Source organism: Hypanus sabinus, chromosome 7, assembly GCF_030144855.1.
Source record: "Hypanus sabinus isolate sHypSab1 chromosome 7, sHypSab1.hap1, whole genome shotgun sequence".
In the NCBI taxonomy this organism is placed as follows: Eukaryota; Metazoa; Chordata; class Chondrichthyes; order Myliobatiformes; family Dasyatidae; genus Hypanus; species Hypanus sabinus.
This window is the reverse complement of record NC_082712.1, coordinates 118,398,102-118,415,089: the sequence shown is the minus strand read 5'-3', so window position 1 is coordinate 118,415,089 and position 16,988 is coordinate 118,398,102. Positions and strand designations below refer to the sequence as shown.

The window sequence follows — 16,988 nt, the reverse complement described above, 5'->3', positions numbered from 1 at the left end:
ACTTTCACATCAAAGCTGATCCAAATAATAAGCCATCTTGAAACTATTAATCATTTCTAGTGCTTAGACTCATGTCAAATATCATTTGAAGAAAAGAGGGAGGCACCTAACCACTGCTGACTCAAAGTTCACTGTAAATTTGTTATCAAAGTACATGTATGTCACCATATCTCAGTAAATACAAGAAACACAATAGAATCAATGGAAGACAGCACCTAACAGGACAGACAATGACTGATGTATAAAAAAAACTGTCAAATACAAAAAGAGAAAATAATAATAATAATAATAATAATAATAAATAGGCAATAAATATTGAGAACATGAGATGAAGAGTCCTTGAAGGTGGGTCCATAGGTTGTGGGATCAATTCTGTAACGGGCAAGTTAACCTGAGTGAAGTTATTCTCTCTGGTTCAAGGGCCTGATGGTCGATGGGGTAATAGCTGTTCTTGAACCTGGTGATGCAGGTCCTGAGGCTCTTGCACCTTCTTCCTGATGGCAGCAGCGAGGAGAGAGCATGGCCTGGGTGGTGGGAGTCCTTGAAGATGGATGCTGCTTCCTGCAACAGCACTCCATGTAGATGTGCTCAATGGCAGGGAGAACATTACCAGCGATGGGTGGGTTTACCTGTGAGACCGGGGCTGCACTCCACATCCTCTGCTCAAAGCTCAGTTTCCTCACCTCAAATCCATTCACCTTGACTGCTTACCTACTCCATAGACACCACTACTCTTGTCCCATCACACACACCCTCATAACCCTTGCCAGTAACAATATTAACGGGAGGGCTGGCAGGGTAAGTAAAATGGGGACAAGCCAGTGGGAGCCAGCTATTGTCTGCATTTTCAGAAGGGAAGAATGATATGGAAACATAACAAAAAAAGAGCAGCACCATTACAAGGTGCTCAAACCTCCCATGATCTTACTGGGTGGATCAAGGTGTGCAAATAAACTAGGGAGTCACTTGTTGCCTCTCTTGAATTTTTGAACATTTTTTGTGTAATAGTGGAGTTACTGGTTTGAGTTAGTGCAACATCTGTTTTTAACATTAATAATGACCTCTCCGGAAATGACTGTGCAAGTTCAGATGGGGTCTTGTAGCTTACATTTCAGCCTGTTGCTGAGGTGGTTTAACCCTTCGACCACCACATACTTGGCGATGTGCTTACTCTTCAATTTATCTGACAAGTATCCGCTGCAGTACACTGGCAGCTCTATAAACTCTAAGTCAAGGCTTTGAAGTTTTAAACACTACCCCAAGGACCTGAGAATAACATTGGGGCTGACAAATTATTGCTGCGATAAGAGCCGTCTATTGGGCAAGAGATTAAACTGAAGGTCACTGGGCCCTTTCAGGTTCAATGATGAGATTTTGGACGGCAGCAAAGGTGTCGTTGTGGTGTGCAGACCAGCATTTATCCCTCATCCATTGATTGTGACTTTGTGAGGAAGAATGCAGTACAATGAATGAGCTAATGCCCAACTGCACCAGATGAAGGCCCTAGTGAACAGTGCAACCAAGGGCGACAACCAGCAGACAGCTCACAAAGCTACTTCTTTCTCATCTTCTTTGTCTCTCAAATGTGGTTCTGCTACTGTTGGAGCCTGTGATCTACATTATGGTGGTGTGTTTTCCAGCCAATTGAGCAATCTGGCGCTTTGCTGTCTCCGAGGGAGTTCAGTTGAGGTTTCAAGTGAAGTGTGCGGCCTTGAGGCCAAGAAGCCTGGAGGCTCCATTTCTTGCCAATCTCACTAACTAAAGTGTTGAGGAAGATTTTTAACATTGTGGTGAGCGGGCGTTCAGACCAGCCTCTCACTCGGTGCTGCTGGAGGAAGGTGGCAGTCTCTCATTCCCTCTCGTCTGCTACTCCTGGAGGAAAATCCCTGCATTCAAATAGTCTCTCTCTCTCCCCCCCCCCCCCTCGCTCAATGCTGCCTGGGGATTGGGACGGAGTCCTGGGTCTCGGGCAAGGTTGAATGGATGTGGTTCGTGGATCGGACTCTGGCTCATGTTATGATGTTTTTCTGGTTTCCTTTCATTGTTGCTACTTTGGGCAATTTTGATCAGGGTGGCCTGCAGATAACGAACGACACAGCACCAGATTCAACTGACCTGAATAAGTCTGGACTGAGACTACTGAAGGCCAAGTCAAGAAATAGAGTCATTATATAAAGCTGGGATGGAGTCCTTTAATTCTCAGTAGCAGTCTTAGCAAAAGCATAAGATGCATCTCAACATGAAACATGTGATGTTACCTACAAGAGCGTAATGTTGTAATAGCAAGGAGCAAACACTGGTGAAAACAAAAAGGTTCCTTTCTGCTGGGAGGAAGAATGAGTCTATTAAAAAGTTTGACATTCCGTAAATATCTGATAAAAGAGATGTTAAACCAGGCAAAATAAAAAAGATTAATTCTGGTCCAGACACCAAATGTAGGAGATGTCCACAAAGAGAATGAAATGCCCTCAATATCCAGCATTACAGTAGTCTCATTAATCCTGCCTTGTTTAAATATCCTCCAACAGGCTCCTGTTCCCATGATGTACCTCATTAACCTGGTCACTCTTGGGAGATAAGAAGTTATACTTTAAGCCTAAGGCTGTGAGTAGCCAGATGGAACCCAGTGGAGATGAATATCCCTCATCAATGGCAAATCAGAGCATACGACAAAACAAACATTACGGGGCAACTGAATACAAGCCAATATGCCCACGCTATTTTGTCACGATTTATCTCTTATAGAACCTCAGAACAGTGGGCAAGCCCTTCCTTAATCCACAGATGCCTTCTTCATCATGAGAATCACAGCAAAGCAGCCGAAGAATTGAATGGACAAGTAGCCAGCTTCCCCACTCTCTCTCCCATCACCTCACAAAACATGACCAACCTCCCCTCACTCTCTTTTTTGCAGGGAGGGGTTGATTTACCACTAAACCCTTCAGCGTGGAATTCAGGGCAGGTTGATGGTGTTTTATTCCTCGGGTAACTGAACCAGCAGTTCGGCATTAAACAGGGCTTTGAGTCCTGAAGTTCTGATAGCCTTTGGACCAAACTGGGAAAACTTAACCCAGTTGAAAGCTGCATCATAGCTTCTTGATTGCATGCAGAGGGATCCTCTAAGAAGTCCATTGCGACTTATTGCTGGGGACATCACCAGATTATCTCTCACCTTTAATACCACTTGACCACTAGCATTGCCATGACAGTCCATCTTCACGTCGTGTCATCTATCTACGTCAGCCTGGAAAACTGCAGACTTTGGGCAGAAATTCCTTGAGTTGCCAGCACTTTATACATACAAACCCACCACCCATTATCAGTAAATTCCCCCTGATACAAAACATCAGCAAATGGAATCAAATGCCGGGTGGGGTTGGGGGGGGAGGAAGCACAATGTGAAATCTGTACTCTGGCACTTTTGTACTCTGGGCCACCAAAGACGATTCCTATCTCATAGTTACCCAACTGGATATTCTAACCTCTGGCACAATTGGTGATTCTCCTCACCTTCAAAATATTATACTAACATAATATGCAAAAATGTTCCAAGAAGGTTATTAAATAACTTGATTATCCCCAGGGTGTTGTTGCCCAATCTTCAAAATTTGGAGGCTCTGTCAATCCATTTGTGCTGAATCCATAATATAATGAAGACAGAGATAGGTAGCATGACTGAGTCAAAAAAACAGCTCAACAAAATATAAACATTCCACTGCTATTTCTTAAGCACTGGGACAAATGAACAGCATAAATTCTAATGGTTTGCATTTATTACCACCAATGTCTTTGCACTTAAATTTTGAGCTATATTAAGAGAAGTGAAAATATACTCCCTGAAAATAAAGAATTAGTCATTTACAGGGAACATCACAAACCACATTCTTTCCTCTTTTCTTCATGCCCAATTTTCTAGGAACACAAATTCCCATGACATTTTCATTTGGACAACACCTGTCTCGGCACTCTGAAGCTGCTAATGCAGAAACTAAATGCAATTTTGAGCTGTTGACTTGTTTCCTGGGAAATTGGTTGAAAATAACCAAAGTCATTTCTGGGACAGATGCAACTGATGTTTATGATGACAGATTGGTTTCAAAGCCAGATTTCTGAAGTTAAAAACAGTATCAAACAATAATTTATATCACCTAATCAAAGTTCTAATTTCAAAGTAAATTTATTATCAACATTCATATATGTCTCCATATACAACCCTGAGATTAATTTTCTTGCAGGCATATTCAATACATCTATAGGATAACAACCATAAGAGAATCAGTGAAAGACTGCATCAACTTGGTAATCAACCTTTGTGCAAAAGACAACAAACTGCATAAATACAAAAAGAGAGAAATGATAATGATAAATAAATAAGTTATCCTCTTTGATTCAAGAGCCTGATGGTTGAAAGGGAGCAACTTTTCCTGAACGTGGTGACGCAACTCCTAAGGTTCCTGGGCCTTCTTCCTGATGGCAGCTACTAGTAGAGAGCATGTCCTGGGTGGTGGGGGTCCCTGATGCTGGATACTGCTTTCCTGCCACAGCATTTCATGTAGATGGTCTCAATGGGCTTCATCTGTGATGGACTGGGCCACATCCACTACTTTTTGAAGGATTTTTCATTCAAGGGCACTGGTGTTTCCATGCCACTTGTAAAGATGTGTTTGAACATAAACTGAATTAAACAGATCCTATGGCAGTGATATTAAAAATATGATGGTTTCTTTCCCATTGATGTAAAGTTATTAAAATGCTGGAAATATGCTCACTAAGTGGAATAAACCACTGGGGGAGGTACTCTGTTGTCCACTACATCAAAATGAAACTGTTGATCTCTATACCATGCAAGGATATGACCAGGATTGATTGCAAAGTAGTAGGGCTTGGATCTGACAATCCCCTGGGAAAAAATCCTGACAAAAAAAAAACTCAAATAAAATGCCTGAGCTGAAACTATTATTTCAAAAGGAGAGGAAAAAAAAGTGGTTGTGGAGATGGTAAGTTACACATGGTCCTGCACCTCTTATGAGATCATATGAGTAACCTAGAATGGAGCAAGTAGTTCAGATACATGGACGTACTCCCAGACTGGCATGGTTGCAAGTTTAAAATAGATGAGTACTGACTCTATTGTTGACTACGTAACATGGAAGCAAACTATGAAGGACCGGATATTACAAAGTTCTGGCACATTAATGGCTGGTGTGTTCACAATGCTTGGGGCACAAACTATTTAGAATGAGAGAAATACAGAAGGTAAAAGGGAAGTGGGCTCGTGGGACACCACCATCTATAGCACCCCCTCTAAACCATGCAATATCCCCATATGGAAATACTTCATTTCTTCATTTATCAGGGACCCCCACCACCCAGGACATGGACGTACTTCATTTATCTTCTCCCGCCTGTCGAATGATTGCATTTCTCACTCTAATGGCTAGAAGATCTATTTTGCTGAATTGGAAGGAAATTAATCCTCTCACTGTATTTCATTGGTTTTCTCAAACTATGTTATGCTTAAATTTAGAAAAAATTAGAAGTGATGTATTTGATACTTCTATTAAATTTGAAAAGATATGGAGACCATTTATTCAATATTTTCATATGATGTAATAAGACCCTGTTCCAAACCTATTTGTTTTTCCAGCTTTAATCTTATTTGAGAGGAGCACAGTTGACGACACTGATGATTATGTATTCTTGTGAGATATTATAAACAGCCCTTTTTTTTCTTTTTCTAGTTTTTCTTTTTTTCTTTTTTTGCTTTTTTTTCTTCTTTATTAGCTATTAGATTAGTAGTTTAGTTATTTTTGCATATTTTTTTTCCTTTTCTTTTTTCTGTTTTTTTATATTATATATTATGAAATATCTTGATTTACCTTGTTCATATATATACTGTATTGTTCATGTTTTGGGAATACTCATTTATACTGTAATCATTGCTTATGTATTCTTTCATGTGCAATGGGAATGTGTATGTTTGTAATCCCTTTATTAATATATCAATTGTATTTTGTAAATATTATTAATAATAATAAAAAGATTGGGAAGAAAGGAAATACTGTCCTTCACTCTCACTGGGACTCAACCCCTAACAGCTTTGTGGGACACCTTCATCACAAATACCGTTGTGGTTCAAAGCAGCAGCTCACCGCATTATTGGCAACACACAAATTCCAAAGTTTAATTGGAAGGGGAAGATCTATGTATATCCATGCATAGATTGAGAACTGGGAAGTCCCTGTCAAGGATGCTAAAGCTTTGGCATGTGATGATATTGGGCTCCTGTCCGCAAAGCCCTAGACTCAAAGTGTTCACTGAAAACTGTGAAACCTGGTGATTGTTACAGTGCCACTTCCTGTACGTCTTACACAAGCCCCAAAACTTAGCATGATGCTCTATTCTTCCCTGCCCCAACTGCCAAAGTTAATATGACTATACTTTCTCCAACGCCATTCCTTGCTCCTACTTTCCCAATTTTTCCACCTCCATGACACCCACCCCCACGACACCCACTGCCATGACACCCACCCCCACGACACCCATCTCCACTTCCTTCCCATGCAGCTGCTTCAAATTGGTCTTTCTCTCTCACACAAGAATTGCCCTTCATCGTGACTGATAGAGCTCTCAGCTGCGTCCATTCCTTTTCCCACAAACCTATTCATCCCTTCCAGAGCTTAAGAGGAGCTTTACAGGGTTCTCCATACTTGTCTTCAATCCCATCAGCCTCCACATTCAGCAGATCGTGCTCCACACTATCCTGCACCTGCAGCATAATGGCATCAATTCCCTTTCAGCTTGCTGAAGGGAGTACTCTCTTATCAACATCTTTATTGCTATTTATAAATAAATGGCAATAAATAACAAGCACAAAATAACAATATGACATAACCCTTAAATGAGCGTAGCTATCCCCTTTTGTTCAAGAGCCTGATGGTAGAGGGGTAGTAACTTTTCTTGAACCTGGTGGTGCGCGTCCTGAGGCACCTGTACCTTCTACCTGATGGCAGCAGTGAGGAAAGTGCACGGTCTGGGTGGTGGGATCTTATCACCCAGGCCTTGGGTGCGTGCTGCTTCTCTACAACATTTCATGGAGACGTGCTCAATGCTTGGGAGGGCTTTACTCGTGATGTACTGGGGCAAAACCACTACCTTATGTAGGATCACACACAAAATGCTGGTAAAACACAGCAGGCCAGGCAGCATCTTTAGGAAGAAGCACTATCAACGTTTCAGACCGAGACCCTTTGTCAGGACTAACGGAAAGGAAAGGTAGTAAGATATTTGAAAGTAGTGGGGGGAGGGGAAAATGCGAAGTGATAGGAGACGACCGGAGGGGGAGGGATGAAGCTAAGAGCTGGAAAGGTGATTAGCAAAAGGGATACAGAGCAGGAGAAGGGAAAGGATCATGGGACGGGATGCCTCAGGAGAAAGAAAGGGGGAGGGGAGCACCAGAGGGAGATGGAGAACAGGCAGAGAGAGAGAAAAAGGGGAGGGAGAACTGGCTGTCCGCCAGAGAAAGCAGGATCTCCCAGTGGCCACACATTTTAATTCCACGTCCCATTCCCATTCTGATATGTCTATCCATGGCCTCCTCTACTGTCAAGATGAAGCCACACTCAGGTTGGAGGAACAACACCTTATATTCCGTCTGGGTAGCCTCCAACCTGATGGCATGAACATTGACTTCTATAACTTCCGTTAATGCCCCTCCTCCCCTTCTTACCCCATCTCTGATTTATTTAGTTTCCTCCCCTTTTTCTCTCTCTCTGTCCATCACCCTGCCTGTTCTCCATCTCCCTCTGGTGCTCCCCTCTCCCTTTCTTCCTCCCTAGGCCTCCTGTCCCATGATCCTTTCCCTTCTCCAGCTCTGTATCCCTTTCGCCAATCACCTTTCCAGCTCTTAGCTTCATGCCACCCCCACCGGTCTTCTCCTATCATCTCGTATTTCCCCCTCCTCCTCCTACTTTCAAATCTCTTACCTTTCAGTTAGTCCTGACAAAGGGTCTCAGCCCGAAACGTCGACAGCGCTTCTCCCTATAGATGCTGCCTGGCCTGCTGTGTTCCACCAGCATTTTGTGTGTGTTGTTGTTTGAATTTCCAGCATCTGCAGGTTTCCTCGTGTTTGCCTTATGTAGGATTTTCTGCTCAAAAGCATTGGTGTTGCCATACCAGGCCATAATGCAGCCAGTCAGCACACTTTCTACAAAACATCTAAAGAATTTGCCAAGGTTTTTGATGATGTGCTGAACCTCCACAGACTCCTGAGGAAGTAGAGGCACTGCCATGCCTTCTTTGCAATACTATTTACATGATGGGTCCAGGACAGGTCCTCCGAGATAGTGACACCCAGGAATTTAAAGTTACTGACCCTCCAATAATTACTGGCTCATGGACCTCTGGTTTCTCTCTCCTGAAGTCTGCAATCCATTCCATGGTCTTATTGACATTGAGTGAGAGGTTGTTGTTACTACACCACTCAGCCAAGTTTTCAGTCACCCCCTGTATGCTGATTCGTCACTCCTTTGATACGGCCCTCAACTGCGGTGTTGTCAGCAAACTTGTATATAGTGTTGGAACAGTACTTAGCCACACAGACATAGGTGTAAAGCGAGTAGAGCAGGTCTAAGTACACATCCCTGTGGTGCTCATGTAGAGGAGCAATGAAGATTGTGGGGGAGATGGTTTTGCCAGTCCAAACTGCCAAGGGTCCAGATTTCCAAACTGCTAAGGAAATCCAGGATCCAATTGTACAAGGGGGTATTGAGGCCCAGGTCTTGGAGTTTACTTTTTAGTTTTAAGGGGATGATGGTACTGAATGCCAAGCTGTAGTTGATAAAGAGCATTCTGATGTATGTACCTTTGCTGTCTAGATGTTTCAGGATTGTGTGAAGAGCCAACGAGACAGCATCTGCTGTAGACCTGTTGTTTCGGTAGGGGAATTGGAGTGGATCCAAGTCATCAGTCAGACAGGAGCTGATATGCTCCAACACCAGCCTCTCAAGACACTTCATCATCGAGGATGTAAGTGCCTCTAGGCAATAGTCATCAAGACAGGTTACCATGCTCTTCTTGGGCATCGGTATAATTGAAGCCTGTTTGAAGCAGGTGGGTACCACACACTGCTGGAGCGAGTGGATGAAGATATCCGTGAACACACCAGCCAGTTGGTCGGCACAGGTCTTCAGTACTCGGCCAGGTACTCCAACTGGACCCGATGCTTTCCTTGGATTCATTGTATTGAAGGCAGCTTGCGCATCAACTTCAGATACTGAGACCAAAGGCTCGTCGGGAGGCCTGGGGGTGCTCGAAGGTTCCTCCCAGTTCTGGTGGTCAAAGTGAGCATAGAAGGCATTGAGCTCACCTGGAAGCGAAGCTCTGCCCTCCCCACTATCACAAGATTTAACCTTATAGGAGGTCATGGAACTCAAGCGCTGCCACAACTGCTCAGCATCCCTCGTCGATTCCCGTCTAGTCCAGAATCTCCACTTGGCCTGAGATGGCTTTCCGGAGGTCATGCCTTCACCTCTTGTAACATTCTTTATCTCCAGACTTAAATGCCTCTGCTCTGGCTCTCAGCAGATTCCAGACTTCATTGTTCATCCAGGGCTTCTGACTGGGGGAAACCCTGAACGATCCACAGTTGTTTTTAATAAAGTCTGCAATGACCATGGTGTAGTCATTCAGGTTGTCAGGTGGGTTAATGAACACGGCCCGTCCACTGACTCAAGGCAATCCTGTCACCGTTCTTCAGAAAAATTGATTTGCAAAGCAACAGATTTTTCAACCTACTGTACGTCAGTGATAATGAACCCGATTCAGAATCGGATCCTGTTCCATACCCATTTGCTCAGGTGGTTTAAAGGTCTGGCATACCTGTAGGCACATTACTAGGCAGGAATGCAAACAAAGGCACAGAGGCAAATTTATGCAAATATCTACAATACCTTCATACAGAATAAAACAGTTACACCTACCTGCTAAATACAGGCACATATTAATCAGGCAGAAATGTGTGCTGGATTCAGAAGAAACTAGGTTACACCGCCATAAGAAACCCAGACATACACCAGGAACATTAAAAGCCGCACTGAACACACCAAAAACAAATCAAGAACAGATGATAGCTGAACATGAAAACACCTCTATTAGGGGACAGCACAATAGCATAGCACAATGCTTTACAGTACCAGCAACCCAGGTTCAATTCCTGCCGCACTCTGTAAGGAGTTTGTACATTCTCCCCATGACTGCATAGGTGCTCCAGTTTTCTCCCACCTTCCAAAGATTAATCAGTCATTGTAAATTGCCCTGCGATTAGGACAGGGTTAAACCAGGGTTTGCTGGGCGGCACAGCTCGAAAAACTGGAAGGGCCATGCTGTTATCTCAATAAATATTAAAATATATTAATAATCAGGGAATAGAACAAAACACACCAAATAAAATAGGAGTGCTGAAAAGCCATTACAAAGAAGGGAAGGATTTACATAGGAATGACCAAAAGGTCCTATGTAATTCACAGCTGATTAAGTATTTTTGACATGTGAGAAAATGCAACAGTTATTGTATCTGCAGTAGGATAGTCCAAACAACAACCAGCTGAATAATTAGAAGTGTTGACTGAAAGATAAACATAAGCTTGATTGCTAATAAAGCATTTACGAAGCTTTTTTTTACGTACAAGTGAAGTGCCAGATCGCCACATCCTGAAGAAGCGCTAAAAGAATGCAGAATCCCCTCAGTACTGCAAAGAAGCAAGGACCAGAGTCAGAGGAATGGAATTGGAACCCTAAATCCTTCTGACTCCTCGGAGAGGATGTTCCCAGCAAACTGAATGGCGAGAACCAGCCAGGAACAGGAATAAAGTATGAACACAAGAGTAAGCTATGAACCAATCAAAATAAGCAATGATAGAAAAATATCCAAGGTCAACCAAGGGAAACATAAAGGCAGCAAAATCTGGTGGAAACAGCTTACTCCCACAAGCAACAGTTAGCCAAGGAAGTGGAGTGCCATCCAAGCAGAAAATTGTTGTTGGATCTTGAGGTCAGGCCCCTTATAGCCTTTTCATAGCATGGTGGCACGAAAGGCCTTTGAAATATTTTTTCTAAATGTCTCTAATAATCATCTAAAATTTTCTATAATCTTAAATTATTCAAAAAATCAAAATACAATTGTATCAGGTATTAATTAAGAATATTAAATTGTAAGAAAACAGTTTACCACAGTTACCATATTACTCAGGGCTGGCAATTCCATTCGAATGAATAGAGTTGCTCATCCCTGGTATAACGGGTGGGAGCTGAGGGGTCATGTGCAAAATGCACCCAACCCGCAGCACAACAGAGCTCCACTGCATAGCTCAGCGGTGAGCCCCGCAGTGCAATGGGGGGCCAAATGCGTTGGCATCCAGCCTTCAGCTCCACTCTGACATCCCAGTTCCAACATGCCAGCAACACTCAGGTACAGGCTGAAGCAGTGGGGAGGATGTCATTGGCAGTCCTCCGCAGAGCTCCTGGCCAAAGGTGAAATTCACCCAGCCCAGCCCACTGGCAATGAAGGAGAACACACAGAGAGGGAAATATAAACAGAAAAACTTTGCTCAAACCAGCAACAAAAATAAATGAAATGCTTTCAAAACAGGAACACCATGAGGATAGACAAAGATATAAATATTTATATCTTCTTATAACATAGATTCACTGGACCAAATGGCCTCCTTCTATGTCAGCTCTCACAGTAATTCTGTTCCCCTCTTATCCTATTCTCCCTCATCTGTCCAACAACTCCAGCCTGATTCTCCTGCCAGCCATCTCCACTGGAGATAATTTACAACCTCCAAATATTCTAACAACCAGCAAATCTTTGGAATATGGATGGAAACAGGAACTCTCTGGAGAAGAATTAAAGCAGCAGCCAAGTAGCTGTCTCTGTGACTGGTGAAGTAGTAAAGTGAGACAATTCAAAAGAAAACAAGATGCAAAGGGACTTGGGAGTCCACATGCAGGTTTCCCTGAAGGTTAATTTGCAGGTTGAGTCGGTGGTGAGGAAGGCAAATGCAATGTTAGCATTCATTTCGAGAGGTCTAGAAGATAAAAGGATGTAATGTTGAGGCTTTATGAAGTACTGGTGAGACCTCACTTGGATTAGTGTGAGCAGTTTTGGGCCCCTCTTCCCAGAAAGGATGTACTGACATTAAACAGGGTTCAAAGGTGGTTCACAAAAATGACTCCAGGATTGAAAGGCTTGTCATATGAAGAGCATTTGATCTCTCTGGCCCTCTATACACTGGAATTCAGAAGAATGAGGGGCAACCTCATTGAAACCTATCAAATGTTGAAAGGCCTCGATAGCGTGGATGTGGAGAGAATGTTTCCTATGGTGGGGGAACCAGAGAACACTGCCTCAGAATAGAGGGGTGTCCTTTTAGAACGGAGATGAGGAAGAATTTCTTTAGCTAGAGTGATGAATCTGTGGAATTTGTTGCCACAGGCAGCTGCGAAGGCCAAACCACGGGGTATATTTAAGGCAAAGGTTAACAGATACTTGATTAGTCAAGTATGAATGGGTACGGGGAGAAGCCCGGAGACTGGGGCTGGAAGGGAAAATGGATCAGCCGTGATGAAATGGCACAGCAGACCCGATGGGCCAAATGGCCTAATTCTTCTCCTATATCCTATGGTCTTATAATGAGGATAAGAGATAGCAGTAGAGTCATTTACAAGGAAATGTCAGTTCAAGTCACTAATGGTTGTGAATTCAATATAAATGGACAAATTAGGAGGAAGGTAAGCCCACTTAGCCCCTTAAACCTCAGATTACTTAACTACATCCTCTCTGAACTAACTTTTACTTCAATACTCCATTCAATTTACCCCTGATAATCCTTCACTACCTCAGATAATATCATCTATCTACCTCTCTTTTACGGTGAAAATACTGCCATGGGATAAAAGTGAAGGAATTACACAAACCTCTAAAAGTAGGTACCAAATTATTCCATGAGTTTACTCAAGCAAATGAACTCAGTCAAAAATACTTTCTGTGTAAATTTCAGGCACCTGTCTGCATATCTATGTTATGTGTCTAAAATTTACACAGTAAGTCTTCATTTGTTGGAGACTCAATCATCCCATTAAGGCAATGCCAGCTTTCTTGGCAGCCACATCAATCTAATTAACTTACTGATTTCCCATTTACCTTTCCTGTCTTACATTCACATCAGCTACCTATCAGGGTGGAGACGCTTCAAGTTCCTGGGAGACTATCTCTGAAGATCTATCCTGGGCACAACTTATCAAAGCAATTACAAAAAAGATAAGCTATATTTCATTATAAGTTTGAAGAAATTTGGTATGTCACCAAAGACTCTAGCAAATTTCTACAGAAATTTGGGGAGCATTCTAACTGGTTGTAATAATTGTCTGGTATGGAGGAGCCAATGCACAGGATCAGAAAAAGCTGCAGAGGGTTGCAAACTCAGCCAGCTCTATCTTGGGGGTTAGCCTCCCAGCATGAACGGCATCTTAAAGAGGTGGTAACCATCATTAAGAAAGCCTATGACCCAGGACATGCTCTCTTCTCATTACGATCAGAGAGGAGTTACAGGAGACCGAACACAACAGTTTCTTCCCCTCTGCCATCAGATTACTGAATGAATCATGAACTCATGAACACTATCTCACTATTTTTGCTCTGTTGTTTGCACTACTTACTGTGTGAATGTGTGTGTGTGTGTGTGTGTGCGAGTGTGAGAGTGTTTGTGTGAGTGTATGTGTGAGTGCGTGTGTGTGTGTGTGTGTGTGTGTGTGTGTGTGTGTGTGTGTGAATGTGTCTGTGTATGTGTGTGGCTGTGTGTGTGTCTGTGTGTTTATGTGTCTATGTGTCTGTCTGTGTGCATGTGAGTAAACGTATGTCTTTGTATGCATGTGTGAAGGGTATATATGTACATTTTTTCCTCTCTTTTATAAATTGTGTCATAATTTATAGTCTATTTTATGTATTGCAATGTTCTGGTGCGACAATACAACAAATTTCACAACATATGCCAGTGCTAATAAACCGGATTCTGGGTATCACACCAGCAGGTATACTCCTCCACAGGAGAGGGAAGAGACCGTTTCTAACAACCATTTAGAACATCTCAGATGACAAGTTTGGATGGAAATGCTAACACACACTAAAACCATGTTGCACTGTCACCTTCACATTCCTACACCGGATACTCCCCACACTGTCATCGAAAGAGTCACTGTACCCCCACCCAGCCGCCCTCAGAAGTCTTGCTTCCATCCCTCGCCAACACTATCACACCAACAGCTGGAACCTCCCTCCAAACGGTTTTCCAGGTTAGATATTTCATTAACACTGTCTTAAAGTAAACTTCAAACAAGCATGTAAAATTCATGACATTAAAATACTTTAAAGCAAAATTGCAATTGTGATAACTGTTCGACAATTCTTACAATCCATAAAATACACTCTCCTTTCAGATTAATGTCACACATATAAATGAAAAGCAGCACACCAGCTGAGTTAAATAGTCAGCAACAGGGAAAACACAGCGTGCTTTGCTTCAAACCAAATTCCCACATGTTGAATGCAAACCACTGCACTCTATCTTTCAGAAACACTGACACAACTGGTTTATATAAATATTATCACAGCCTTATAGACATTATTTTGTTTAAGTATGACTTGAGTTGAGGACGACGGCAGATGAAAAATACATGTGGCCCTGAGTGAATGTACAGCTTTGAGAAGGAACATGTATTTATTTGTCTGTATTCATGTGAAGACGTGTCTGTGGTGAGATGCTGGATGTGAGACCGTCTTTTTTTCCTGCGCCTGTTATCTCCCTCTCTCTTTCCATTTCTGTTTGCTTTTCGAGTGTCTGAGTTGTTCTGGTAGAGAGTATGCGTATTATATGTGCATATGATATGCGTGTGTGTGTGTATGCACGAGTGATGTGTGTGTGCAAATACGAATACGTGTGTATGTATACCTTTGTGCACATACGTATGTGAATATGTATAGGTGTGACATGACTGAATGTTTTCGTGTGTATTTTTGTGCCTGTGTATGTGGTCCCGGAGAGATTTTTTTTTAAAAAAAGAAATGCACAAAGAGAAAGAGTGAAAGAACGTGTTTGCAGAGATGGAGACGGAGAGAAGGATCTCGCTGCTCCGGCAGGAGAGTGAGCTGGTTAAACTGGCCACATACCACATTGCTGAGGAAATCAGTTTCGTTCAGATCCTCCAAATCCACAAGGCTCGAAGCTGCGAAGAGTTTTTCTGCCCCGAAGTTATCAAGGATATCCATAGTGGCCGAGACACGGGGGATTCCGGACTTGGGATCTTCCAGCTGTTGAAGCTCGGCCGGGGGTTTGGGGAGAGCCACCTCTTGAACCCCCAACCCTGACCTCTGGCACCGCCGGCTAGGGGCTCGCTCGAGCTGCCCCGCTTTCCGGGGGCTGCGCTCTTGCCACGCTCTCCAGCGGCCGCCGATCGGTGTCGAGCTCCTCCGATCGGAATGGCAATGCGAGGTTCCCGGTGACTCTGTCTGATCTGTCAGTTCCCAGGGTCTCGGCTGGATCTCCAGGCTCCTGTCTATTGGATCTCTCCTGGTGTGAACTCGCTGCCTCTCCCTCTCTCTACCCGGTTCACACCCCCTCTCACAGCACTTAACCCCTGCACCCCACGACACGCCCTCTCTCAGCAATTAACCGTTTGAGAACACGGAGCAGCGTTCATGAACGTCTTGGAACGTGTTTTTAGGACTTGCCATCGTTTGACAATTACATCGGCGCCATGGCAGGCAGTGGGGCGAGAGCGGCTGGAAGGCGCACATTCAACCCGAGCTCCTCGCCATCGGCAGCGCTTTGCCCAATGGAAATCTACCAGCAGCCACAGGTTGCTAAGCGACACCATTTTAATCAGCAGCCACTAATTTAGCAAACACCGCCTCCCACTGTACAGGTAAACAAACTTCACGTGTGCTGTATTATTAACTAGCCAGCGATCAAAAAAACATCCGCGCGTTTGAACTTTGCCCCGACTAAAACACAATATGCCATACACATGAACACTATGCTAGGAAACAGCATCCATATTATTAAAGTTCTATTTACTAATTAGAAGCAAGATTAGACGCAGAATTAGAATTAGGAACTTCCCGTTAGCTTCAAGTGGCTGATAGTTGATCTGCTGATGGAGACTGCATCATGGAGAAGCTTTTCAGTATCATAGAATAACTGAATGGTTACAGCACCGAAGGAGACCATGTGTTCTTTGTACTTATTTATTGAAAGAGATACAGAATAGACCCTCCTTGCCTAGCAATCCCCCGATTTAACCCTGGCCTGATCACGGGAAAATTTACAATGACCAGTTAACCTACCAACTGTCTTTGGACAGTGGGAGGAAACCGGAGCACCGGGAGGAAACCCACGCGGTCACAGGGAGAATGTCCAAGCTCCCTACATGCAGCGGCAGGAACTGAACCTCGGTCACCTGTATTGTAGAGCGTTGTACTAACCACTATGCTACCCTACTGCCCTGTCAAGTTTGTTCAAGCTGTCAGAAAAATTCAGCTGGCCCACTGCCCTGAACTCAACCCATAACACAGCTAATTATTTCCCTTCATTCTCTTATCCTGATCCATTTTGAATGCTACAGCTGAACATGCCTCCACTGATACCCCTGGGAATGCATTCCATACACTAGCAACTGGCTGTGTAAAACAAACTCCCGTCCTGTCAAAGGCTTTCGGCCCAAAACCTGGACTGTGCTCTTTTCCACAGATGCTGCCTGGCCTGCTGAGTTCCTCCAGCATTTTGTGTGTGTTGCTCAAATTTCCAGCATCTGCAGATATTCTCTTGTTCAGTGGCTTACTTTGGGATCTTTTGCTGTCCATGCTCACTCCCCTAACCATCTTCAATCCATGTTCACGAGTCCAACTGGAATAGTTTCGCCCTGTGATCCAC

General features: G+C 43.5%; 1 protein-coding gene across 1 annotated transcript in view; it reads right to left on the bottom strand.

Annotated features, from left to right (window-relative positions):
• creb3l1 (cAMP responsive element binding protein 3-like 1) overlaps positions 1-15,678 on the bottom strand; it is a 169,864-nt gene extending 154,186 nt beyond the window's left edge. The window contains exon 1 of the mRNA XM_059975474.1: positions 15,227-15,678. Coding sequence (XP_059831457.1) covers positions 15,227-15,325 — 99 coding nt within the window. The 5' untranslated portion in view covers positions 15,326-15,678. The remainder of the gene's footprint in view (positions 1-15,226) is intronic.
• Between the last annotated feature and the right edge of the window lie 1,310 nt (positions 15,679-16,988).